Genomic DNA, 27,536 nt, shown 5'->3' on the forward strand with positions numbered 1-27,536 from the left:
AAGAAAAGGACCAATATTTAGCCACTCCCGCACATGCAGTGGTAGTCGTGCAACAAAGTGCACCGCCCGCCAGCCCGCTGATAAATGCGTATGTTGCAAACAATGCGAATTACAGGACTGTCGTCGTTAATTCACTCAACACGTGTTTCACCCCTCCACGGGGCATCTTCAGGAGTTATGTTACACCGATTAGTGCCAAACACAGTGTTTTGAGTGACTCTAGGAGTCCCTTGCGCCACTCCGATAGTAAAGTAAAGAAAGAGCCTTAGGTTTAAGTAGACACTAGTGCCGTTTGCTCTCCTCCTAATCCCACGGAATCTGTTAATAACAGGTCAACAGTCTTCTTCCACTCGCCGTCCAAGACAAAATAGTCATGGAAGCATTGGACAGGAAAAGCAGATTAGACTCGGGCAAGAGTGCCGCCAAAACAAGTAACACAAGTCTCATGCCGGCTGCAACTGGCTCGGTGCTAAATTGATAAAAAACCAGCAAATAATTAGCATAAAAATAATAGATAAGATAAGTAGTCAACGGTAATATATCAAATAAGAGTTTGCCAAATGCCATCTATTTGGATAATATGGCAGCACACGAAATAAGAAACTAGTGTAAATTAGAACAATCTTTTATAAGTATAAGAAAAGTTACAATATAGTGAGATAATTAAAACGTGGTCTTAGGGTTTCCATTCAAGTTATAGATAACACAGTTAAAAAGATTTGTAGCAATAAGGAATAATAAATTAACATATCTATACCTAAAATAAATGTAAATATGAACAAGGAAACGGTCGATTTGAAATAGAAATAAGACAAATTGTTAAATAAAAACGAACTGATTAGAAAATTACCACGCAAAATGGTCTCTGCCATTGTAAGGTTGATATTTACATGTGACTAATTTTTTTTTGTGATTTTTGTGCAATCGAAAAAAAAGTCTTATGCAAAAACGTTGCAGTTATGTTCTTATTATTTTTTAATAAGAAGTATTTTTAATCTATGTTGCTGCGCTAAATGTAGTCCGAGTTTGCTTTTTGAAGTTTTTAGAGCATGTCAAGATTGTACCCTCATCCAACTGTTGCTCAGCCAACTGCCAAAATGAAATTTATATTACATTTAAATGTGGAAACGTAACAAGTTTAAAATGCTGCAAATTTATCGCCAAAACCCTATTTCGAAACAATGTCATATGATATAAAATGTTATCATTACGATTGGCAATAAACATAATGTATAAATCAATTGGTAAATAAATAAACACGTCTCAAGTTTGCAGTTTATTTTATAAACAAGTGTTTTATAAAATATCGTCGTACGTAGAAGCGGATAACAATTTATTGGTGTATTTACCACTGTATTTCGTTCCGGAATTTCTTCATGGTTATTTATTTGTTACTGAAATTATTCCGATTTCAGTTCCTTGCCTCGGTCTGATCTCATGTAGTTAACTTTAGATAAGAAAAACAGTTCAGTTTAATCGCTGTTACTGAATTTATGCTGCTTATGGAATTTTACCCATAGTTCATACCTCATCTAAATATTGCCACGATAACCTTTCTTGCCCTGACAACTCAACTAGTGGGGGGCGGCCGCTGGTCGAGGAATTTTCGGCTCAAAAAGCCATTGAGCGCGAGTGGTGTGCCCTATCTACTGCTAATTCAGACTAGCAATTATTTGTGCTACGCTGGTGATCTCTATTGTTTCTGGAACATTACTATTGTGGTACTGGATACATCTTAATGAAATAAATAAAACAATAAGACAAAACACGGTGTAATATAACACCTGAAGATGCCCTGTGAAGGGGTGAAACACATGTTGAGTGATTTTGACGGTGGCAGTTGTGTAAATCGCATTGTTTGCCGCATACGCATTTATCAGAGGGCTGGTGGGCGGTGCATTTTATTGCATGACTACCACTGCATTTGCGGAAGTGGCTAAATATTGGTCCTTTTATTGCTAAGCATAGTTTTAGAAGAATTATTTTCAATCCTTCACTTTAAATAATAACTCTTGATTAATACATAAATCATTTCTGTTTCGTTACTAATCTACTATTAGATATATAAGTTGAAAAACTTGAATCAACGAAAACAGATGAAAGTATCCAATTAGATAGAAGAGAAAAATCAATTAATTGAACGAAAAGCTCCCCAGCGTTCAAGCTCGCAGAGAGCTTTAATTACTAATTTCTTACGTCCTCCATCCTCGTGACACGAGATCGTAAAGTACGGAATCCACGGAATAAACAAACCGTAACGTATTTACGAGCCATTGTTCTTCTTACCAATACACTTACTCCCTTCCGATCTGTTTGTAGTCACTTGTACAAAGAGTTTTATGTATCCCATTGTACATCTTACGAATTTATTGCGAATATTCACGTGATTTATTTGTATTTACATAAATTCCATCATTTCTTATTTAGGAAATTGACCAAAAAGTAATCTGTTTGTGTGTATTATGGACTCAGATCATGGTTCGCCCACTGCAAGGCATTTGCCACCCCCAAAGATATCTATCTAAATGGGGTTATACCATAATGACTACACTTTGCAGGCGAGTTGGCGATTGTAGCATGGTATTGTGGTACACAGAGAATCCTCTGGAAACTTGTTCATGAGCAATGGTAATCCTATATAAATAATACATAAACTGTGAATTATAAAAGATTGTGTGTCGAGAATCGAAGTCTTTACCTACCATTGCAAGTCACAGCCCTACCACTGTACTATCACTGCTCTAGAAATGAAGTATGCCATTATATGGAAGTGCAATTTTCTTATTTTACTTAAAGTACCTTCTTACGAATGTCTGTGACTATTAGTCATATTAATCTTTGACATCGCGGCTGAGATCGGGTGCTGTCCAAACAGGCGTAAGTTCTTCTGCGAGGATACTCGTCTTCTACCAACACTTCGCTATCAGTGAATCTTGCCTTGCGATAAGTTGCATTAGCACGTATTTTGAGTTCCTTATCATGTGGCCCAAATATTGTAGCTTTTTTATAATGTCTCCATTACTTGTTACCTCTCGTTCTCCTACCTTACTTTTGGAATGGGGATGTATTTTTTCATTTACTTTCATGCTTCACTTTTTTATACAATACAAACGTATATACAATTAAAATCTTTCCTTATTATGCTTATCACAGTTGTTTTCGCCCGTATTTTTGTTTTATTACAACTTTTACAATTTTTTTCAAAACCGCAGATAAATGTAACGGTTTCCATCATCTCTCATAGATGGATGCTATACTGTCGCTGAATATTAAACATTGTAGCTTTCTTGTTTTTAATGTATATAGCGCTGCTATCTTTAACTAAACTGTTTCTAGTTCATATCAAATCGGCCTTTTTTGGTATTTTATATATTGTAAATGGTCATTGTTAATGTTCTTATATGGATAAAGATATAAATAAATTAATAAACTCTGTGATAATTTCAGTGTACACGAGCGCGTGGGATGTATAAACGGATTAAATAAATAAACATGATTGTGGTAATTTAAATATAATTTTACAAAAACTAGGTAACAGTAAAATAATACGTAATAGACTGATAGAAAAAAATATGTACAGTATCCAGCGATAAATATTGCACTTCGAACTTTAGAAAGAGACAATCGGCTAATTTCGGCTTAGTAGCGTTATCTCTGTCGTTCGAAATGCAACGACTGACAAAACATCTAATAGAATTAGGCGTTACCTCGCGGAAGTCTATCCTAACTAAAAAGGAACTAATACTACTTCCGCTATGAAGCAGTAGTCATGCAATTAATTGCGCTTCCCGCCCGCCCGCTGATAAATGCGCGTGCGGTAAACAATGCGAAACAACTAACACCCTTAATCTACTCTACACGTGTTTCACCCCTCCACGGGTCATCCCCTGGAGATGTTATAAACATTATGTTATATCAAATTATAATGTAGGTGGTTAAATTATAAAGTAGACATGGCTATTGCTGCATAGAGATAGATAGATATTAGTTCCTTTCTTAGACCGACAAAGCGTTACATAGGTAGTGTGGGACAAAGATAGAGCTTTATGAAACCGAATTCAGCCGATTGTCTCTTTCCAAAGGTCGATGGCGACACAAACTGTCAATATAAACCAATGAAAATATAGACGTTTTAAGTGGCCCAGTCAATCGCTAACAGCCAGTTAAAGAATAATACACGTAATAAGATGTAATTACAATAAGGTATACGTTTCGAACGCTTTAAAATAGTGGAATTGTTGTTGCTCGCGCTCTTTTTTTTTATTCCCCGCTATTGGGAGCCTCTCGTACCCCTGTTTTGTTTGGGACAGGGACTTTATTTACAAATAATTTTTTCATGGTTTTATCTTTATTCTACACTCACTTTCATTCTTCTCAATTTCTTTTATTCTTTCCTTTTATCCTTCACAATATCTTGCAAATTTTTTTTTGTTCATTCATTCCTTCTTGCTTTCATCGCCTTCCTTTCCTCATCTTTTTTGCTCTTAGGTGGCTAGGTACAATTTTATTTCTAATCTTTATTTTATTCTTACATTTTCTATCATTATCTTTTGATATTACAGATTTGTTTAGATTAGACTTTTTAATACATTAGAGTCTTGTCTTACATTCTGTTATTAAATAAGTTCTTTTACATGTGCTTGCGCTCTTTGGTCCGGCAACAAATCATTGCTTTAGCATTAAATTATTATTTGTATAATTTGTAGCGTTCACAAAAACAACGGATACCGCGGGGAGGTGCTCGGCGCTCGTTCCGTTAAGTCCGTACATAAATAAACGTTTGATTTATGCCATCGTTTTACATCATCGTAATCTAGAAATATCCCGTTTAATAGCATAACTAAATCCGTTTTAGCAGTTCGTAAGTCATTTTAATAATGCAACCATCGCCGAAATTTCCTTTCGTAACTTGGCAACACTACATATAGTAAAGATCGATTTAAAAGTCAACTTACTTCATTTAAGTTCATCTGATACTACCAACTTGAGATACTTAAAAGAAATATTATTGGTTTGGTAATATACGCTGTGGTCAAGGTTCAAGGACGCTCATCACCCACGAGGCTCAGGGTCTAAAGAGCGGGGCGGTCAGATAGACAGTATCCATCATGCGATGGTAGCAGTATCACATCACACGAACTCGTGTATGTATTGCACGGACGAGACTTATCGATATTGCAAAATCGGCAACGACCGCACAGATACTGGCGTACAACCTGAAGATGACAATATGGAGTAGGAATAAGGAAGTGGTCGCACGAAACGTGATCTTAAAAACTAGTCATTATTATGGCGTCTTTAAAATAGATAAAAAGACGTACTAAAAGATGTGAGCAATAAAAAAATTGAAATTATTAAACGTAAATGTAAAAACAAAGGCACGGATGGTAATGTCTGTAGAATATAGATCCTAACAATACAATAAAAAAGGTCGCAGTAAATTACTGAATATGGGCAGCGAAATACCGGTCATTGTGACGATCTTTGGAGGGCGAAGGCCTGCTTTGAATTAGATGTCTATCGACTGACATGAACCAATTAATATAAAAGGTGTGACGTCTTAGAGTTGTCGCCCATAAATTTGCGCGTGTGATGCCTTAGCAAGTGAAAGACGGCGGAAAACTTTAAGAAGAACCTAACCAAGTATTTAATGGAATCAGGCGTTACTTCGCGGAAGTCCATCCTAAGTAAGAAAAGGACCAATATTTAGCCACTTCCGCACATGCAGTGGTAGTCGTGCAATGAAATGCACCGTCCGCCAGCCCGCTGATAAATGCACATGCGGCAAACAATGCGAATCACACAACCGCCACCACCAAATTACTCAACACATGTTTCACCCCTCCACGGGGCATCTTCAGGAGCTATGTCACACCGATTAGTGCCAAACACAGAGTCAAACCGAACCAAGATACAAGAGCAATTAAAACAGAACCGAGAACAAGTAATGAACTTATTTAGTTCGTGATAAATCTGTTCAAGTTACATCACCGTGAAGGGTCGGCTCGAAATCAATATCAATATTGATAATAACGATATTTGCAGCGATTGGGGGAGAGATAGCGCTTGTCAAAGCACTCGTGTCGAGTACTACGAGTGCTTTATGTGTCGGCACTGAATATGTAACAGTATGCGATCCTGGTGAATTTGATTGATTTGTCTTTACAATCAAAATATTTATGTACTGATAATAATTGTGCTTTTTTATATACACAGGATGATTGCTTATAGGCATTAAAACAACAAAATAAATGGTTATAGCTAGCTCATTAGTCATCATCAAGTTTTGAAGCTTTCACACCTATTTTCTATCAGCCTGTATACTCTGAAATATGTAAAATTAATTAATTATTTATTTTAAAATAACGATACGTCGATAACTTCTGGCATTACAAATTCTGCTGAGAAGTAAGCAATGATTTTGTGATCATTAGAGATTGTTTGGGAATAGATGTAAAAGCGTAAAATTGTTTAACGAATCATCCTGTATATTATGTAGTTGAAATACAGTAGTAAATCTCATAATTGTCAAAAATGATTAATATAGGGTAGAGATAAACTAAATAGCTAATATTTCGTTTTAGTAATAAATACAATATAGTTTTTTTTTCAATCGGTATTTATTACCCGATTATATGAATAATAAAAAAATACAAATTAACAATGAAAAATTATTTACCTACTAAATTATATGTGTATTGATTAAGATAAACTTTCGAATGTCGAACCATATACACATATTTACATTAATATAATAGATTCCTTTGAAACCACGTTTCAAAGATCCATTTGTATTAATTGTATTGTATTTATAGCGAAAGCTAATACACAAGAATCATGGTTTCCCAGCGCGATGTTTCCGTGATTCTCGATACGTTTTCTAGAAGCACGCAACGAGAATGCAACGCACGTGTTGGACTAAAATACTTTGCCTCGTAACGCCCGGCTCACTGCAGTGTAGGGACTCCACAAATTTAAATTTTAGGGACTTTCCTTTATAAACATGTAAAGTTATGCTCCGTGTCCCAATATTTAAATAGAAAAGTATTGTGGCCAAAGTGACTAGCGATACGGAGCGGAAACGCTACGGATCATTTATAAATTTATTTTGTGAAAACATATATTTCATAGAGTACATACGTATGGTAATAAAATAAATTGGAGTCAAATAACTAAAAAAAAGATGGTAGACAAATTAACTTAAATGTATAAATAAGTAGTTGAATGTTGGAAATAAAAAGTATATATTAGAGAGTCATAGTTGCTTCTTTATGTCTCTACTATATTATTTCGGATAAAAGAAGTGATATTAGCATATGCGACTCCAACAGCTTTATTCGTACTGAGTTTGCGCAACAGAGTATTCTGAGAACTCGGTCTTAACTAAACCAAAAAGTGTGGTAATCGACTACTTGCGACCGAAAGAGTCTAGCCATTCGTATTTATGTCCTATAGATAGTATGAATAAATAAGTAAATATAGAAAGCGTGCTCTAAAGGCATGGTACCAACTAGTTAATAAAATATCTTCTTATTTAATGGAATCAGGCGTTACCTTGCGGAAGTCCATTCTAAGTAAGAAAAGGACCAATATTTAGCCACTTCCGCACATGCAGTGGTAGTCAATGAACGCGAATCACACAACCACCACCGTCAAATTACTCAACACGTGTTTCACCCCTCCACGGGTCATCTTCAGGAGTTATGTTACACCAATTAGTGTACACTAATGTTTGCCGCATACGCATTTATCAGCGGGCTGGCGGGCAGTGCACTTTGTTGCACGACTCCCACTGCATGTGTGGAAGTGGCTAAATATTGGTCCTTTTCTTACTTAAAATATCTTCTGGTGGAAGTCGTCCTGAATTCTGAAGGTCGTCACTTCCTCAAACTGATTCACTGGTTGATGCCACGTTAGACCTATACTATTGGCCACCTGTTACACCTGTGGTGTATCTGAATGAACCACCATATTGGGATTGTTATTGATAATTGCTTTCACCATCATGTCAGCTGATAGACGCCCACTACAGGGCATAAACTTCCCCTAAAGATTGCGAGAGACTTTCCTAGTAGAGGTCTCATTACCGCCACTAATAATTTCTATTAATCATCACCAACATGATCATATCACCTTAGGACCTATATTTTAATGTTTGTCCATAAATTACTGTACAACGTGTGGTGTTACTAGCGTGGTAACAAACACTTCCCGCGCGGTGTTTCCGTGTGTCATGGCTCGCTCGCGGCGCTGACTCAACGCTCGGCTGTGACCAGACATACATTCAGACGCGAATTTTATGATACAAATCATTTCGAATCGCGTGTATCACGTTAATAATATACCTAATAATTTCTCCTCACGTCGAGTAATGAATTCGTTAAAAAGAATAGTTTTTTATTCAGTTAACAGCATCATCAGTTTTGAAGCTGGCTGGAACTAGTTCAGGTCGTGGCAAAGTAAGTTCAACTCAAGTTAACTGTTGTTAAAACTCTGAGAAGGCCTGTGTCATGTTATGTCACATCTTTACATAATTTTCATAAGACATAAAATATATTTACACTATTCTTGTCTTTTTATTTTAAGCACTGTTTTTTTTATTTTATTGCTTCTTTCATTTATTTATGTTTTTTATTTTTTTCCAGTTCGCGAATACGTATAACAGATGCCAGTAAGTAATTGATGTGTTTATGTTTATTTTAATCGTTTTTTTATGTATTTGCTAGTGTAATTTGCTTTTTATTATTAACTAACACTACTAAATGATTTTTTGTGTTACTATTAACTGAAATGAAAGTATATTTAAATATCAATAAGTTAAATGTAAATAGTTTTAATAATTTTATATATTCTTAGGTGCCTCGTTAACATTTAATCTGCATTAGACATTAAACATTACATAAATTTACGTAAAATAAACTTCTTTAATGTATTAATAACGGTAATATTTTGGATATTAAAAAAATTGAAATTACTCCCATTCCTTAATTACAACGGCTAAATGCATAAATATGCTATACCGATGCCTTCAGACCGAACAATCGCTTCTGTCTTTTAACATTATTATCATAGAATTTTTCATATAACAATATTAATGAAAGTTAGAAAATTTGCGACGAAAATTATTGTTCAAAAACATTTCAGCTTTAACACGAACAAGTTTTCCTATTACTTCATTTTAAATAAAATTATTGTTTATTATCTGTGCAAAATTTGTACTGCCAGATATTATTGGCCTGTAGCAAACCAATATAAAAAATGTAATATATTTCTGAGTGAACACTTTATACAGGATGATGGGAAATAGATGTAAACACTATGCTGTTACACCTATTTTCAATCACATAGTGTTAGAACAAAAAATTCCACTCTTAAAGTATGCTTCACCCACATGATTACGTTTATACTTACTGAAATCCTCAAATTCTCTTTTAACAAAAAGCTTTAAGGTTATATGTATTAAAAACCATTTCCGGTGATGTCCGTCAGCAGGAAATGAGCGCGCTTATCGGATGCAGGCACTCCGAGGACGCTATAAAACCTTCTTGCTCGCCGGACCTCATTTTGGACGGCAAATGAAAAAGTGATTAGGGTAGATTAGGCCCAACGTATACATACATGATGGAGACAAATCCGATTTTGATGGAAATATTGAGACGAGAATTTATCTGTGTAAGATTATTGAATACTAAAATAATATATACCAAGTATTACTTAGTATTGAATACTCACCTTAAAAAATAAAAACTCTTTTTTAAAAAATGTAACCTTTAATATTAACCCTTTCCACTCCAAGGCTGTTTGTTATGTAGCATCGATAAAATTTAATTGAATTATAGTATCTTGCGATTCTAGAATATGTTTCATTCATTCGTGATTCAAACATTTTAGTAACAAAAATCTTTCCTGTTTTAAAATTTTCCGCAAAAGAAGTATTACACCATGTCGAGTATCACTCGACAGTGGAGCTTGTGGAACAAAATCAGTGTCGAGTGACACTCGACATTGGACTGGAAAGGGTTAAACTTTCGGTTTCTGAGGATGCTGTTAGCCCTAAGGCTTTAAGGGTCCGTGAACTAGATTTAAAAACTAGAAACTAAAAGCTGGTGCGGCTACCAGTTGCACGGGGACGCTCGCACGTTGTTAAGGCTCTTCGCGGTAGAGCTTTGACGGGGTGCTGGAGTGTGCTTGCGGGTTGGGACGGCAGCGTGGACCACAGGCGAGCCGAAGAGGGATCCGGATCCAACCACGGTTCGCTCACACTGTTCGTGGTAAGGGAGCAGGCGGCCGCTTACTAAAAGCAGCCAGCAGCGCGCTTTGCGAACCATAATACCACAATACAGTCGAAAAAAAGGGTAAGAAAGTAGAAATGTAGCATGAAAGATAGATAATAGACCGAAAGAGAAAGAAAAATATGAAAGAAGAGAGAGAAAATAAAAAATCATGTGAAAAATTAAATTGCAAATAAAGTCCCTGTTCCACCATAAATAGGGGTACGAGAGCCCCCCAATAGCGGGGGTCATAAAAAAAAATTCAGTCGAAAACCGGTCTGCCATCGTGGCGATTATGGTATATCTCCCAGATATCTATGGAGGACGGGCTTTGCCTTGCAGTGGACGTGAATGGCCTAAAACTGTGTTTCATTTTTATGTTTAAAGAATATTTCATCTAATAATACATCTTGGATCAGTTAAATTGGATTCATGGTTTGTTCTGGATTCTTCTCAGATCAGAGACCATTTAGAACCCATAGATCTATTTTGAGAAAAATCTTTATAAGGAAGCTCAATTTCATACTGTTTTTTTTTTTATAAAAATGGACTCTTATTTAATTCTTTTGTCTTATTATTCATCTGTAAAAGCTTTAAAGTTGTGAATGTATCTAATTTGTCAGCAAAAAGTTTAAAAGATTTTACATTTATTACACTCTGAAATATGGACATTTATTTATATTTTCTTTTTACTGCCACAGGACAATAGTTTCTACCGGCACAAATTGCAGAGACAGATAGACAATAATTTATTTTAACATATAGTAATCTGATTTACGAGAACGCTTTAATAAATATATATATTAAAACCATTGATTTTCGTATATATATTAATTGACATAAAATGAGCTACGTATTTATCATTTTAAAGCTTTCACAATCACTCTGTATATATGTTAAAAATAAAAATAAACTTTTTCGACGAATATTTTACTACCAAAGATTAGATATTGATTAAGGTACCGTCCTACTTGTTTCAGCGAGGTTCCAATTACGTGATGGTACGTAATACCTCTATGGACACGATTGCAAACCAACATTTCCCTCGGGGGTAACTGTATAGTATATAGAATGTAGAGTTCACGTGAGGGCGCTCTTTGTTATTGGCCACTACGTCCAACAGTACTTTTACGAGTTAAATTATTGTTCGAATTTGAATTAGAACGTCGATTTGAAATCGGACGCTGCCAGTGTTGTATTCGCTGCGATTGAGTTTGGTATAAAAACAATAGTTTTATATAGTCTCTCTAGATATATATATACATACACACATATATGTGTGTGTGTGTGTGTGTGCTATTAAGTTCATTTATTATAATCATTTTAGCCCTAATACTTCTGTTACTGGATATAGGTCTTTTCTTTTAAATTTCCAAAAGACCTGGATAGAAATGTACTGCATCCAGAATCTTTCGAAGGCGTTCGTAAAGTCCGACGCTGAGCTTACCAATTCGTGGTCTTTACTCTAGAGTCTTAAAAACTAAGTCAATTTATCTCCTATTAATTTAAAAAAAATTATAATTCACAGGCTCAGTCAAAGGGCATATTACTCTTTTGTGGTATGTTTACGATAAAGATTTTTTTCAATTAATTATTTATTATTTTTAACGAAAAAAAATATTAATTAGGTCATTGAAAGAATTTCAAACTGCACTGAGTTTTTTGTTAGATCTTCACAGTTCCACCTACTGAATAACACCGCGAAATAAAATATATTTAATTTTATATTGACGACTATAAATAATTATAATGTTTCCATAAAATAAAGCTATTTTGACTTTGACTTGACTTTAATGCTCTGTCTCATGCCAGCTGCCACCTAAACTTACCAATTCACGTCATACGTCACATCAGAACCTTTTATTCACATAATAGTCCTTGACTTCCAATAATAACAACACAAGATCGACATGTAAAATACACACACACACACACATATGTATATAACATATATATTATAAAAAATTGGAAAAAATATATTACGGTATAATACATTATATAAATATAATAATAAATAAAAACATCAAACTGACTTGGATCGCACTTGCCTAGACATATATATATATATATATATATATATATATATATATATATATATTCTATAATATGTGAACGTATTCAAGCATCAATAAGTCTATAGAAGTATTTCAAGTACGCTAAGTATCTTTAGGTCTTAGACTTGTAATACGTTAACATTATTGCAATGTATTATGCCTTTGCACACTGGCCGATGAAAACGAAATCTATTTATTCATTTATTAATATTATTTTAGTTGATCGAAATATGTTGAACTTGGTTTATTGACTCAATAAACTAAAACTCTCTTGTTAATTGTTATTTACAAAATAGAACTGTTGAATTTCTGACTGGCTCATCTTCGCAGATCAGCTTTCCAAGCCGACGGTAGCTTACTATTTATAATGTTTAATTATCTAATAGATTCAGGCGTTACTTTGCGGAGTCCATCCTTAGTAAGAAAGGGACTAATATATAGCTACTATGCAGCAGTAGTCGTGCAATGAAGTGCACCGCCCGCCAGCCCGCTGATAAATGCGCGTACGGCAAACAATGCGAAACACAACTACCACTGTTAATTCACTCAACACGTGTTTCACCCCTCCACGGGGCATCTTCAGGAGTAATGTTAAACCGAACAGTGCCAAACACCGAGTCAAATGTTTAATTAATCCACAATTCAAATGTGCGAGTGAATGTCTACTCGAATAAAACGCGTATAGTCATAACGGTGACCACTATTCAAGACTTCCTGGGACCTAGATTATGTCCTCGACCAACCTAATGGGGTGCCTGTCCACACCGCGTCTACCTGCTCGTGATCGCTACTGGAAACACTCGGTCACAACTGCCGAAATATAATTGTTTATTTATAACAAATATAAGCGAATTCGAATCAGAAATGAGCAGATGCGCAAAAGAATCAAGATCACCGACGTTGTTCAAAGAATTGCTCGTCTGTAATACAAAAACCGATGGCCAGTGGGACCGAAGTGTTCTTGTTTGGCAGCGCAGGACCAGCCAGTCGTGGACATCTTTGAGAAGGCCTATGCAGTAGGCATCCATCAGCTAAAAAGCAAAGAACACCAAACAATATTATTGTAATAAAACATGAACAAACACCTCTAATTTCCGCCGGCTTCGTTCTTGGTGGGCGGGGCCAGATAACGAATTAGGCTAATGATACATGACAGCGATGACATAGCATCTAAAGAGTAATAAATAACATACACTTGGCCTCGAAGACATCTGTTATAAATTATATTTTAATTATGTAATCATTTCTCTGACAGATCCACATAATGTATTAGTTTATTCAATAATATACGTAGAAATATATATATACGATATACGGATTTGACACGTGGTCACTTATGACCGGCCGGCTAAGTTTGGAGGAGATCCTTAGAAAAATCAAGATCATCGACGCAGCTCGAAGAATTGCTCATCTGAAATGGCAATGTATGTGTATGTGGGGCATATTGCTCGTGCATCCAATTGGCGTTGGGGCTGAAAGGTTCTCGGGTGGTGACCACAAACCGGTAGACGCGACGTGGGTAGCCCTCCCACTAGGTGGACCAACGACATAGTCAAGGTCGCTGGAAGACTCCGGATGTGGGCAGCATCAGAACGATCAACATGGCGATATTTGGAAGAGACATATGCCTTTCAGTATGAGAACACCGGCTGAAAAGAAGAAGCATATTTAAAAAAAAGAAAAAGGAATGAACATTAGATATTTCATCGTTTTAGCTAAAGGAAATTCATTCCTGCATATATAGAGATAGAAAATAAGCCTGCCACCTGGATTTCCAATAAGACCGGGTGGAAGTATCCCGCATCTAGCGTCTATCAATGACTTTAACCTTTGTCAACTTTGTTATTATGTATTTCCTACTTGTTAGTAATTAAATTGTGGTATTCTTTTATTTGAAATTATATATATATATATATATATACATATGTGTGTAAAATATATAATAGCGGTCCACCTACGACGATATAGTCAAGGACGCAGATTGTCGTGGTGATCTTTGGAGAAGGCCTATTTCGTTCAGTAGGTTATAAAGATAATAAAATTGATAAAACTAAAAGTCAATGTTTTAATTCTAAAAACAATGTTATTTTTTCGAAAAAAAATTTAAAATATAATGAGGTTATGTGTGTATCAAAATGTTTTCATGAAAGAATATCATTGAAGATATATTTCCAAAGCTTACTTTGTATTAAGTTTAGGTATCGAAAATAGAGTTTGTTTCTGAGACCAATCGATCAGATGTTCTATGTTCAGTTCGACTGCTTTTGAATTGACACGAGATGGAAACGCAGATCAAACGCCGCGCCTTTCAAATGTACGAACGCGTCACTAATGGGAGACGTGGATACACCAGTCAGAGATGTGAAGATTCAATTTGAAAAGGTTCTTTTTTAGGTCGAATCGTAACACCACGGGCGTTGGTTTTCGGTTCATTAAATCCTTCAAAAAAGCAGCAACAACTTATAAAGGCTTCTGTTTTCAAAATTCGATTTATTTATATATTGGATACATACTTAATCGGTTTTGTCGAAATATTTATATAATAGATTCTTTATGTCTATCTGAGATGTTGTTTAAATTTATTGCGGCCTTTTTTTAACGCCTATTATATATACATATATATATATATATATATATATATATTACAGGCGTATATATTCCGTAGCTACATACTGAGTAGGTCAATTTACAAAATTAAGAAATGTTTATATTAGGGGGACCGCAAAGTAATGTTGTTTCTGTCGACATATTTTACAGAAAAACCTATTGGTAAACATTTACTGCTCCGGCATTGAAAATTTGTATACTAGACGGCAAAAAGCTGTTGATAACGAAGGTGAATATATTGTTGGTTAAAAATAAAAACTTGTTAAAAATGCAGTCGTGTGAATTTAACTTAAAAAAGCGACATTACTTTCCGGTCCCCCTAATATAAATATCTGTCTATTTATTATTAGTATACTTTTTTCCTTTTTTGTGCGTTTCATAAGTCAAATTACAGTAATTATTTTTTACAATGGATAAATGTATATCTATGTATTATTATTATATTATATTTATTTTTTAAAACATATTAGTAAATATTTTAATATATATATTCATTATTTTTACATGCTTGTTATATATACATAAATATTTATTAATGTATATATTTATATATATTACGTAATATAGGTATAAACCTAAATCAAATATAAAACTCCGTTAAAACACTAAGCGACACAGTCGGAAGTTTCTGGAAATTTCCGCGCGGCAGCTTCCGGGCATTTTATCTCCGCAATCGTTCTCAACTTACCCCGAGCTGTCTCGAGCAGTTCTTGACTGTCCTCATCACATTGTATTTAGTCACATAATACCTACGTGCATTGCGTATAGACTATCATAGCCTCTGAATCTATTGTTACATTGTGGAAGTGCTCTTTAAGTCTTTTGTACCTCTTTCACGAGGAACCTCGAAGTACACGCAATACGTGTGTGCGTGTGTGTGCTTAGAAGCAACATCTTTACACACATCCGTAGTCTCGTTATTCATGTCCGCAGGGATAGTCCGGTCTAGTAGCAGAAAAAAATGTCTCTTGCTTTATACTAACCAAGCAAACCTTACTTCTTGATTCCTCCATTAGAACTCCTTCGAGTCAGTCTTCCAGAAGCCAAGGAGATTAAGAAAGAGAATATCTGTAAGTAAATGCGGTGGATCTGATCTTTGGTTTAACTGCCAACAACAAATTTGGTGTGGTAACCCCACCAGTGACAGCTGTCCTGCTTCGTCACAGAAAATAAAAAATCTCCTATCACCTTTCTTCTCGGCCTCCCATTTGTGGGCAAAAACTAGCTGGTTTCTGTCACCTAGAAGCCTTCTGGTCTTTGGCTAAGTCAACCATAATTAAGCAATAAACGATGTTTATCCTCTACAGTTTTTATCAGCGATGCGACTTTAGTTAGTCGCAAAGGGTAGGAAGAACGACGCTCTCTTTCCACCCTAGCCTTATAGTCCGGATACTCGTCTTCTTTCACTGGGGAAGCAGAGACTAATGCTTCATGATAATGTCGTGTTATTGTGTTATCTACACATGGTGTAAATTGCTGTTAGCTAGTTGATTCCCAGAGGCAAGGTAAAAAGACCAGCCACGAGCAATAATTGTCGCCGCCATGACGTCACGTAACTCACAAGGGGGGCGGGCCGTATTAATTCACATTGAGTTCATTCCGCCGCACCCAATGTCGATTAAACAAAGAAACGCGTCAATTACTAGAATATTCGCTTACATGACCAATGAGTAAGAAAGTTATTATCTTATTTAACCTTTACAAAAGGTAAAGAACACGATTAGATATTTTTATTTTTTATTTAACTGACACTCGGATATGTCACAATCTTGTGGTTCTGGTCATACTTGTAGAATAGGTAAAGGTTTAATAAGTTAAAAAAGTGATAAAATTTCTAGCCGTAGTGGCTAGCAATACGGGACGTATGTGCTTTAGTTTTATTCATGTTTCGTTAAAATAAACTTAATGATGCTTCAACTAATGGCGCTCCAGCTGATGATGATCTAATGATTAGATTATCTTATATTATTGTCACCGCAGCCTGGCTGGCTCCAGGCTCTATGACCCTTAAGCAAACTTTTGAAATTTGTTGATTACTCCAAAGAAACGTGGATGATATAAAAATAAAGAAGCAATTTGCAAGCTTGGAAATGTGGTAGTGGAAAAATATGTAATACACTCCCGTGAATACGTTATTAAATTAAAACTGCAGTGATATCCCAGTTGTAAAGACTGCGATCGTAGGTTTCTGGCTCGATTCCTGTTGTAATGTTGTATATAATTAAAATTACGCGTATTAACTGTAAAGGATTGCCACTGTACACAAACAAGGTTTTTGAGGATGGGTTCCAACGTCCTCTGCGTACCATGATACCACATTGAGATCAGCAACCTGCCTGTCTAGCGTGGTGATTATGATACATCCTCCTATAGATACCTTAGGAAGGTCTAAGCTTTGCAATGGCCGTCTATGTGCTGAAAGGATCGCCCAAAACAAATACCTGTCGAAAAATTGGTCTGTTTTTTTTCCGTCCATGTTTTTGTGGATCTTTCGTTCACCATTACATGTGGAATAGAGACTTTGTTTACAAGGGTAAATGACTGTTTCATTTTTGATTTGTATTATATTTTCTTTCGTTTATTGAACAAAGTAATAGTACTAATCGACACATCGTTGAAAGGTTGCTGTATATTGACAACGAACCGGTAGACAGCGTGGGTAGACACCCCCCCCCCCCACTACCACCACCACCACCACCATAGAAGGCTCGAGGACTTGATGAATTAAAAACAATACATATCCATTATAAAAACAAACTGATTTTATTATCATCTATCATACATGATTTATGACATTTATCCATTCGTATGCTTAACCCTTAATAGCCTTTCGAGAGTTGAGTTTGAGTTTCAATTTTGATATCAATCTTTTAAACCGAATGTTCACATTACTATTAGTTTTTTTTTTAAGTAGGCTATACGAATTTTACTGTTGTATAATATTCTTTCCAACGAAATTAAAAAAAAAATCTATTTTTCCCTTCATCTAGGCCCTCAAGCAAACATATTAATATTAAAAAAAAACACTTTCGTAAATCAGGCTATTAAGGGTTCAATACTCTTTGCTACACTGTGTGGTATCGTCAGTGAGCAATAAATATAATAGGATTGTCAACTTCAACTAAAACAATAGAATTTTATCAGACGGCCAACTATCCTGTTAGCTGTACATTGACGCACGCGTATTGTAAACAGAGTTCCGTGTCGGATCGCTTTATTTACATTAAGCGGGGCAGCAGTGTAAACCGCGCCGAATCGATACATTGTCAGCTACGGAATTCGGTGTCAGGAACACGACTTGCGTCAATTGTATTTGTAAACTCCAGTACTCGTTTCAAGGTATTTATTTGCGATTGACAGCTATATTCGTTGCTATTGCTATTTTGCGTTTTGCTAAATAATTAGCTAATCGAAATCAATATATAAAATTCTCGTGTCACGGTGTTCGAACTTAAACTCCTCCGAAACGGCTTGACCGATTTTTACCAAATTTTACAAGCGTATTCAGTATGTCTGAGAATCGGCTACTATCTATTTTCCATACCCCTAAATGGTAAGGGTGGTCCACCCCTAAATTTTATTTTTAATTTTTTAGACAATTTTTTTGGTTTTTATTTTATTATGATACAGCATACAAAAATACATACAAACCTAAATTTTCACCCCTCTATGATCAACCCTTATCTTACATTTGTTAATTAAAAACTTTAATTTTTTTTGCAAAACAACGTTTGCGGGATCAGCTAGTATTTGTTTAAAAGCATTAACTAACATGGAATTGTCATCATCAGCATACTAATTCATTACAGCTATAGTAGATTCACAGCTGGACATTGACCTCTTCGTAGATTTCAAATAGGGTCAGTTAGAAAGTTTCTACATGCAGAATCTTCCAACAACCTTAACTAGATCATCCGTCCACCACACAGGCGGATGTTCTGCGCTGCGCTTGTCGTTCCGTGGTCTCACTTCAACAACCTTTAAACTCCAACAGCTATCTGTTCTGCGCGCTGTGGTTCAACCACTGCATCTTCAACTTGCTAATTATATCTATTCATAACAATAAATTATTCACGTACACAATAGTTACAAATAAATAAACTTCGTGTCGAGTCTGCTAGTGTTTTTAATTATAAATAATCGTTATTATTTTGTTAATTTAGAATATACAGAGTAATAAATACTTTAAATTTATATTTTATCTGTGTAATTTAAATTACTCCGCATCCTTCGTATAAACTGGCTGGGAAAACTTTTTGTTCTCTTCGATATTCATGCGCTCCTGGTACCTATTAGCACGAAAGTTAGGTTCCTTGCTAACTAGCTTAGCAAGCAGCTAACATTATATCCAGTTTTACTGTGGTGGGGTTATTAGCCGTTCTGCCCTAGTTAAGCAGGTTGGAACCGATCATAACCAGTTCCCAGCTGGAGCAGTAAGCTAACGTAATTAGTTAGCCTGTACGTGCTTAAGAAACCCGCGAAGTAGTGTCCATGGTCTTACAAATGAAATTGCATACATTAGTCGGGTTTCAATCAATTGGTGCAGTCTGCTGTCACTGCAGACACTGGCATCTTCAACTGTCGTACTGTATAAATTTAATTTGCATTTTAGCAGCTTCAACCTGGTCCTATTGACCCTGTGGAGAAGATCTACAACCAGCGGTAGACGATCTATGACTAAAATAATGATATTGATGACCGTGACAGTTATAAGTAACACTTAAAGATGTCTTTTGTTTTTAAACATTGACCTATATTAAAATAGTAAAAGTGTTTCTCCCTTCTCTTCTACTATAATATCTTACAAGGCGAAGTAGTAAAAATTAGAATAGGTTTTTAAAAAAGTTGACGACCAATAAGTGTCCCGTTGAAAGTTCCAATATTGAATAAATGAATTTCATCTTCATTTTTATAAGACTGCCGTATCTCAATAAAAGAAACTAATTATTACAGAGAGCTTTTTATCTAAAAGCTTTTCGTATATATATACATTAGAAAAGAAAATCGTTACGCATATATACATATATCATTATCAAAAATATTATATTTTAGAATAGGCTGTTATGAGCACTTTTAAATCGTCAATCAACCTAAAATGTCGGCATTGGCCTACAGGCTGCTAAAAGCCGACGAGAAACTCAACAGTTGCTCTTTACAAATATAGATTAATAAAGAGTGCGCGATAATAATAAGCTTCCTGAGTGTACATCGACAACATTTAATTCCACTCATTACCTTCAGTATAGTGTTCTTGTATAGAATAATATTTTAATTTTATTTCAACAATGGAAAAAAAGATCTGAAATTGATTGTGATATTATATTGTACACATGTAATTATGACATAAATTAAATAACAATATATAAAATACATCTTATCCAACATTAAAAAAAAAACCTTTAAAAACTTTTTTCGTTGTACACTCGCAAAGAAAATCTTTGTTAATTATTTAATATTTTTCTTGACTTTAGCACGTAAAAATCTTAACAGTAAGACACGGATATAAATCTGATATTATATTTAAATTGAATTATCTTCTGTGTAATAAATTATTGATATCTTCGCATTGGGATACTGACATTTCCGTATTCCGATTTCATAATCCCTAGTGAACTACGCACTGTGACGTATCCGGGTCACGTGACTCGACCCGCTTCGACGCAGCGCTCTGTATCTAGACATTTTACTGCTCAATAAAACGAAGCTATCCAAATAATTTTGCTCGCTAATATAATATGAATGTTAATATGCTTTTTATTATTAATTTGTTATCAAATAAAATTAAACTTCACAGCACACTTACATTTGAAAAATACTCAAATATTCTAGTTAAAATTGGTGTACCACGCGGCTTAATATTGAAGCCTTTGTCATTCCTTATTAACGTTAATAATTTTTAACTACTTTTACATCACAGCTGCCTTATTATTTGTGAATTAGGTGAATTCAAGAGAGCAGGGCGCCGATGTCAAACAGCTGAAACTATTACACTTCCATCCGTATTCAACAGAGGCGCTTTCACTTTAATATTTAATGAACTGTAGTGTGTCAAGTGGGGTTTTCTCTGAGAAGAAACTCGCAGGTTTTATTAAGAAACTCGTAGTTTTATTAACACTGGATTAAATATACATTAAACCTGATTATACAATGTTACAAGGCACCGTAACTGAGAGAGAGGGAATAGCTTTGCATAACATAACCTTGGTTACCTAGCCCGAAAGCTTCCATATGTTTTATTTATTCTAATTGTATCGCTAATGGTTTTTTCACAATATTTTTTTTATTTTTACTAAACGCAGACAGTTGGGAGAGGGTTGCCGCTTTTGCTACGGATCTTTCTTCTCACAGCTACGAGACATGACAGCGTTTTATCATTATTTACAATTTTTCTCTTATAGATAAATATAGCTAAAATGTGTGTATACATATAAACAATACAATTCAGAAGTTTTACTCGATTATACCCAAGCGCTACAGACCGTTAAATGCCTTGAGGTTTAGGACAATGTGCCGGGCCAACTCATCAAAAGATACTGCAGTAGATTTTTTCTTGAGGAGGTCGGGAGAAATCCGCAGATCTCTTGGATCGCTTAGGCGGACGCTCTATGCAGTAATTAGGCTCAAGGGGTCCCGGTAAGGATTAAGACTCAAGGAGGCCTTACGGTACATCTTTTAATGTTCAAAACCGAAAGACAATGTAGATAGTACTTTAGAGGTTAAACTTTACATTGATTTTTTAACATATATTCTTCTTCTTTTCAACCGATGGATGCATTCTGCAAGGCATAGGCTTTCTCCAAAAATCGCCACTATCACCAATCCTGCGCTACCTACATCCAGCGATTTCGCGCAACCTTAACTATGTCCTTGGTCTACCTGGAGGGCCTAATCATGCCGCATCTACTTCCACGTGGTCACCGCTCGAAAACCTTTCGGCTCCAGCAGCCATTGATTACACGAGCCATGCTCCCCGCTTACTGCCACGTGGAATTCTTCGCGACCACGAGCCAGTAAATGCCGTGAGAGTAGACTGACCATTAAACGGTTCGAGAACTTAGTCAACGTAGCGGGAAGTCACGCATCAATCATTGTGATTTATTGGAGGGGCCCACGCCTTGCAGTCGGCTGATATGACAATGTTTTTAATGATTGCAATATGAGAATACAATATATAATAGTATTTTTTCTGTGTAATAAACTTCAATATGCATAACTTCAAGTTTTTGCTTACTATTTTGATAGGTTTTAAAAAAAAACCTTTTTAGTACTCTATCGTGGAATTATAGACTTAGCTTTAACTGTAATTATTAGTTATAATTTTCTCAGACGGTATTGAAAAAACACTGCTGAAGAATCACAAGCAGCGCGATCGCGCTTTTCCTATATATGTACGAAAATACCCAAGAAGTGCCATAGCGCTTGTTGTATGTGTATCACTCAATTTGCACGTAACGTAGAAAATGAATATATACTCTATTTAAATTCTTTGTTAATAAATAGTATCGTATTATTGTATTTCTAAAGTACTATTTTACCCATTGTAAAATATACTATTTACTCCAAAAGGAGCTGTGTGATGTACTTGCGAAAGTATATCTGAACGCTCCTAAAGAGCAATCCTTAACGCTCCATCAGTTGTCCGCAGTGCTCGATGTGGTGGGCTTCCCCGACAAAAACTGCACAGCGCGATCGCGATTTAAACGATTAATAATAAATTTAGGTATCTGTTATACATAAATATGCTTTATTTTTGAAACTAGAACGAACTTTAACTAGTGACTAGCCGTGACTACTGCTCTCTACTTCAGGTAGGTCACTATATCTATTGGGTTGTCGATAACGAATCATTTAAATTGGTATTGGATCAACGCCAGTGCATCGTTCAACTGTATCACATCTGGACAGCGCACCTGGTGTCTGTAAATAAGGAAGTATTTATTCGCTGCTCTGTGCTTTATGCTTACATAAGATATATCTCTATGTCCATTTTATATATCCTCTCAATAACATCATTCAATTATAGAATAGATATATACTTAGGTAGGTAGGTAGGTTTCCCCACTAGTTACTATTTAAGGCCTATACCTTCCAGATGGCGTCTATTCCCCAATATGGTGATGATGAAATACCTCTTTAATCTAATATGTAAAGTAAAAATGTAAAATAAAAATGTAAAATGAAAAAATGTGATAAGAAAAGAGGAAAGAATGATAGATGAACAGAGCAAAAGGGTAAGAAAGTAGAAATGTAGCATGAAAGATAGATAATAGACCGAAAGAGAAAGTAAAATGTGAAAGAAGAAAGAGAAAATAAAAAATCACGTGAAAAATTAAATTGCAAATAAAGTCTCTGTCCCACCATAAATAGGGGTACGAGAGGCACCCAATGGCGGGGGTCATAAAAAAATATGTGAAAGGCGTTAAAACTAAATTGAAAATTGAGTTAACTTGGTCTATGTTTTAAGTAAAAATAGCGTAGAAATCTTAGCACCTAAACTCCAAACCAAATTAGACCCATATGCTAGATTCTTTTTTCTTTTTTGCCCCTCATTCTACCCTTTTAAGTATAGGAAGGGACTTTACTATTCATATGGTTAATAATTTTTTCACTTTTGATTAGAATTTCGTTTTTCATACTTCACATTTTCTTTCATACTTTTCTTCTCTTACCTTTCAAATGTCGCCTCTTGTCCTCCACAATTTCCGTAATATCACAGATGTAGTACAATTTGCTTGTTATAGTTTTATTTGGTTTACTTATATACCACTTTTTGATTGTTTCTTTATGGATTTTACCTCCTCATTGCATACAATTTTTAGACTCCGAATGTGACTTCCATAATTTTAATTTTTTATACAGCCTAGATCTTTAATTTAATCTCTTTTAATTGTTTCATGCGTCATTACTCTGCAGTACTTGAGAAAAATGGGGTGACGGTTCTTGTCGCCCATTAGAGATACGATATTCCTCTCTTCTATTATGATTCTAGCTTCTATCACGCCATATGATAGATTATAGCTCGCATAGTTCTCTTTACACCGCTGCCCAAAGAGCATCGCATTTCCACGGGTTGAAGGGCGCAGGGTGTAGAAGGCACTTAGCCTAAACCTCTGTCAAGATAGCTAAGATCATGCCTCCCTGAAGAGCCTTCGCTTGGGTCACTATTTACTTCAACTTGACCAGATAATATTATATTGTTTTAGTAAAACTGCTTTGAACGTGTTACTATATAAAATAAACGGTATGCGTTGAATAGATATTAAACTAGCGATTTATTTCAGTAACTTGACGATAACGAAATGGTTTTAACGAGGCGTGAGTAAACATTGTTTAACCTACATCGACAGTTATTTCGCGAGTTTTTAGATTTATGTCAGGTAAATACGTACATTCGCGGCATTGTACGGCAACGAGTTTCTTGATCGCGTTCCATAAATCTTGATATCGATTTAAATAGCCACCGAGTATAAATACAATCGTTTGTTTGAGGAAAACTAAATTTTAATAAAGCATTCTTTATTATTGTTCTCATTTTATTAATGTGGATAGTTTTACAAAAAAATAATGAACATAAGGTTATAGGTGTAAAGGCTTTTAAACAGGTTTTACATCTTTGAGGCTTCTACACCTATTTCCAAACACTTTTTATACATTGATTACTCTGCTAAAATATATAGGGACAGGTAGTATACAATAATTATTTATACCATGTAGTAATTTAAATTTTAAAAACGCTTGTTCTTATTGTATTATCAATGCCTAATATATATTATCTCTGAAACAATTCATTATGGAATCATATACTACATTTATTGACAGCAAATGAGCTATAAATACACCCATTAAGCTTTTATGCCTATAACCGATCCTCCTGTATACAGTACGTATGTAGTACACGGGCATGATTTAACAGTATATAATTATATATGCAACGAAACATATTTATTTTATATGTTCGATATTTTTATACGTAATAAACAAAAAACTGTCTTTAGGAAAAAATTAATTCAATATTAGCGGCTTGCTAATGTTTGTATTTAATGTTCTTTGAATCTTCTTATCACTCGTGCACTTTGGTTAGAGTGGTCCTGGTCGTGCCCCGGTCGGTTTTGATGCCCCCGCTGCACTCTAAGCGTCACCATGTAGCTCTGTTTGGCGTAAAGTCATAGTTATTTAAACGAACAATATTTGAAAAACAGACAAATTATAATAGGAAAAAATTATAAAATTAGCGTTTAAAAAAGTATCGAGTTACTTGCCAGATTCATTTCAATAGAATCAACATTCCGGACCTGGCATAAATGGCCTGGTACCAGCACATAAATATTTGTTTCTTTGTCGAAAAGTCTAAAAAAATCCACATGGGAATTTTTGGTTTAACAACAATAATAACATGTCTATATTCTCATAAAGTAACGGATTAAGCACACTCGTACGGGCACTCTGGTAATGGTGTACGATTCGAGCCCTTACGCCCATTCATTCCACGGGGCGTCCACATAAGCGATCTAAGATTTTCGAGCTTCCAATTACGTGAATTTAAGAAGGACCTCGAGATCGTTCGTCTAAACTATTTAGGGAAGGCAGGCTTCCAATTAGGTGAATTAAATACCTATGCTTACTTGATCGTCGAGCTTACTTCGACAAGGCTATAAACGTGCTTGTCAAAATTCAATTTATCCATAATATCTTTAATAATATAGGCATTTACACGCACTTCAAATTGTCCATAATTTTAATATGATAAGTAGTAAGCAACAACAGGCTCAGAATGCTGACCCGTTGGGAAGAACCGGCCAAAAACTCAACAGCTCATTGCTCTTTTAAAATGTAATTATTATATCAGCCATATGTATGAGTCAACAAAACAAATTCTACACATTTCAATCAACTAAAAACTCTATTTACATGAAATAAGTCAATAAACCAAGTGTCGTTGTGGAAGAGCTGTGAGTTGTGAGTTGTGTTGTGTGGGCGTGGGGGCGGCGCAGAGCACGGGCACGGGTGGGCGCCGGCCGCCCCCGCCCCGCTAACCCGTGCCCGTGCTTGCAGGATGCACGCGGTGGGGCTGCACTCGGCGCTGGCCATCCGCCGCGAGCGCAAGCGGCGCGCGGAGCAACAACGTGCGCGCGAGCGCCGCTACTCGCTGCAGTCGTCCGAGTCCGGCGTCACCTCGCCGCACTGCTCCACCGGCAGCCTCGAGCGACGCCGCTCCGCGCGCGTGCGCGCCGCCGACAATGAGGTCGTCTCCTCCGTCGGGATGCTGCACCTCGGTGTGGTATTCCTCGTGCTCGGCTTCTTCCTCGTCGGCTCCGGCTGGCTACCCGACGACCTCACCGCCTGGAGCAGCGTCGGCTCCGTCAGCTGGTTCAACGAGCTCGTCTGCTCCGGACTCTTCGCGCTCGGCATAGGCGTCTTCTTGATCGCACTGCACAAGTACCTCACAAAGAGCGAGGAGGCGGCGCTCGAGGACTACGTGCAGAAGCAACTCACGAGGTCGCGGTCGGGGCACAGGTTGGAGAGAGACGCGGAGACGGGGGGCATGCACACCAAGAACGCGAGGCGCGCACGGGCCACGGAGGTGCTGCCGGAGACGGTCACCGAGACCTACACGGAGCCACCGCCGGAGCGAGCGCACGGCTTCGTCAACGCTCTGGCTGTGAACGGGGACGCGGTGCGGGAGCTACCGCTCGAGCAAATCGCAGAGGAAGAACTCTCCATCACGTCGGAAGCGGAGAAGAGATTGGGCAGGTTCAACAAGGACACGTACTCGCAGGCGTCGGTCACGGCCAGCCTGAGCCCCGGCTCGCCGTCCGACACGCGCGAGCTGCTGTCCGACGGCCGCTACATGATCATGTCCCGCATGTAAAGGGACCACTTTAATCGTTCACTAATTCAGAGCACATCCGCATCCACCTTAGGCTAGTTATTACATACTACACTTTTGGTTCAGTCGAGAGAGTTGCCTGTTTGCCTTAACTTTGTCATTCATTTCCGGAGATCAACCTCTCATAAACTCAATACAATATCTGTAAAGGCATTTGATTACTTCTTGTAGAATTCGTTTATCACAAATTAGTATTTTATGATATTTGACAACGTTCGTAGCTAGTTCGACGCTTCGTTTCGTATCTGTAGTTATTTTTATTTGCTTAACCATTATATATTTTAACAGACGGACCAAATCTAAGTAGATTTTAGCCGTAAGTTTATGATGTAATAGCACTTTTGTGGCGACGAGTTCTAAACTATACACGTACAATATATCGTCGCGTGTCTGAAACATCAGCATTTAGTCTCATATTACGTTGCCTTTAATCGATAGCTTTGAACGAGGGCAAAATTTATGTATATTTAATTATTACAATTACTTCTGTACATCTTTGGCTTGAGACTGACTACTGTTAAACTACATTTAAAGGTGTTCCTTTATATTTTCTATATAATTCGAGACATTGATTTAAAACGAATGGTATTTTTTTTTATAATATTTGTTCATAAACATCCTTTGTAAACAGTTCTTAGACGCGGTTGTGCCAAAGTAATTAATTTTTGTTTCTCGAACACCGAAACCAGTTAAAGTTAATATTTTTATACTCGAAAG

General features: G+C 36.2%; 1 protein-coding gene across 1 annotated transcript in view; it reads left to right on the forward strand.

The window, feature by feature from the left end:
• The window catches only part of LOC137932371 (uncharacterized), a 61,759-nt gene extending 34,884 nt beyond the window's left edge, over nucleotides 1–26,875 (forward strand). Inside the window, exons 2-3 of the mRNA XM_068775975.1 lie at nucleotides 8,646–8,671; nucleotides 25,985–26,875. Of these exons, the coding sequence (XP_068632076.1) occupies nucleotides 25,986–26,801 (816 nt within the window). The 5' untranslated portion in view covers nucleotides 8,646–8,671; nucleotide 25,985 and the 3' untranslated portion in view covers nucleotides 26,802–26,875. The remainder of the gene's footprint in view (nucleotides 1–8,645; nucleotides 8,672–25,984) is intronic.
• The last annotated feature ends 661 nt before the right edge of the window (nucleotides 26,876–27,536 follow it).

The sequence above is a fragment of the Battus philenor genome, unplaced genomic scaffold (genome assembly GCF_028537555.1).
Source record: "Battus philenor isolate CCGP_79_NKW_IND1 unplaced genomic scaffold, ilBatPhil1.0.hap1 SCAF_9, whole genome shotgun sequence".
Classification (NCBI taxonomy): Eukaryota; Metazoa; Arthropoda; class Insecta; order Lepidoptera; family Papilionidae; genus Battus; species Battus philenor.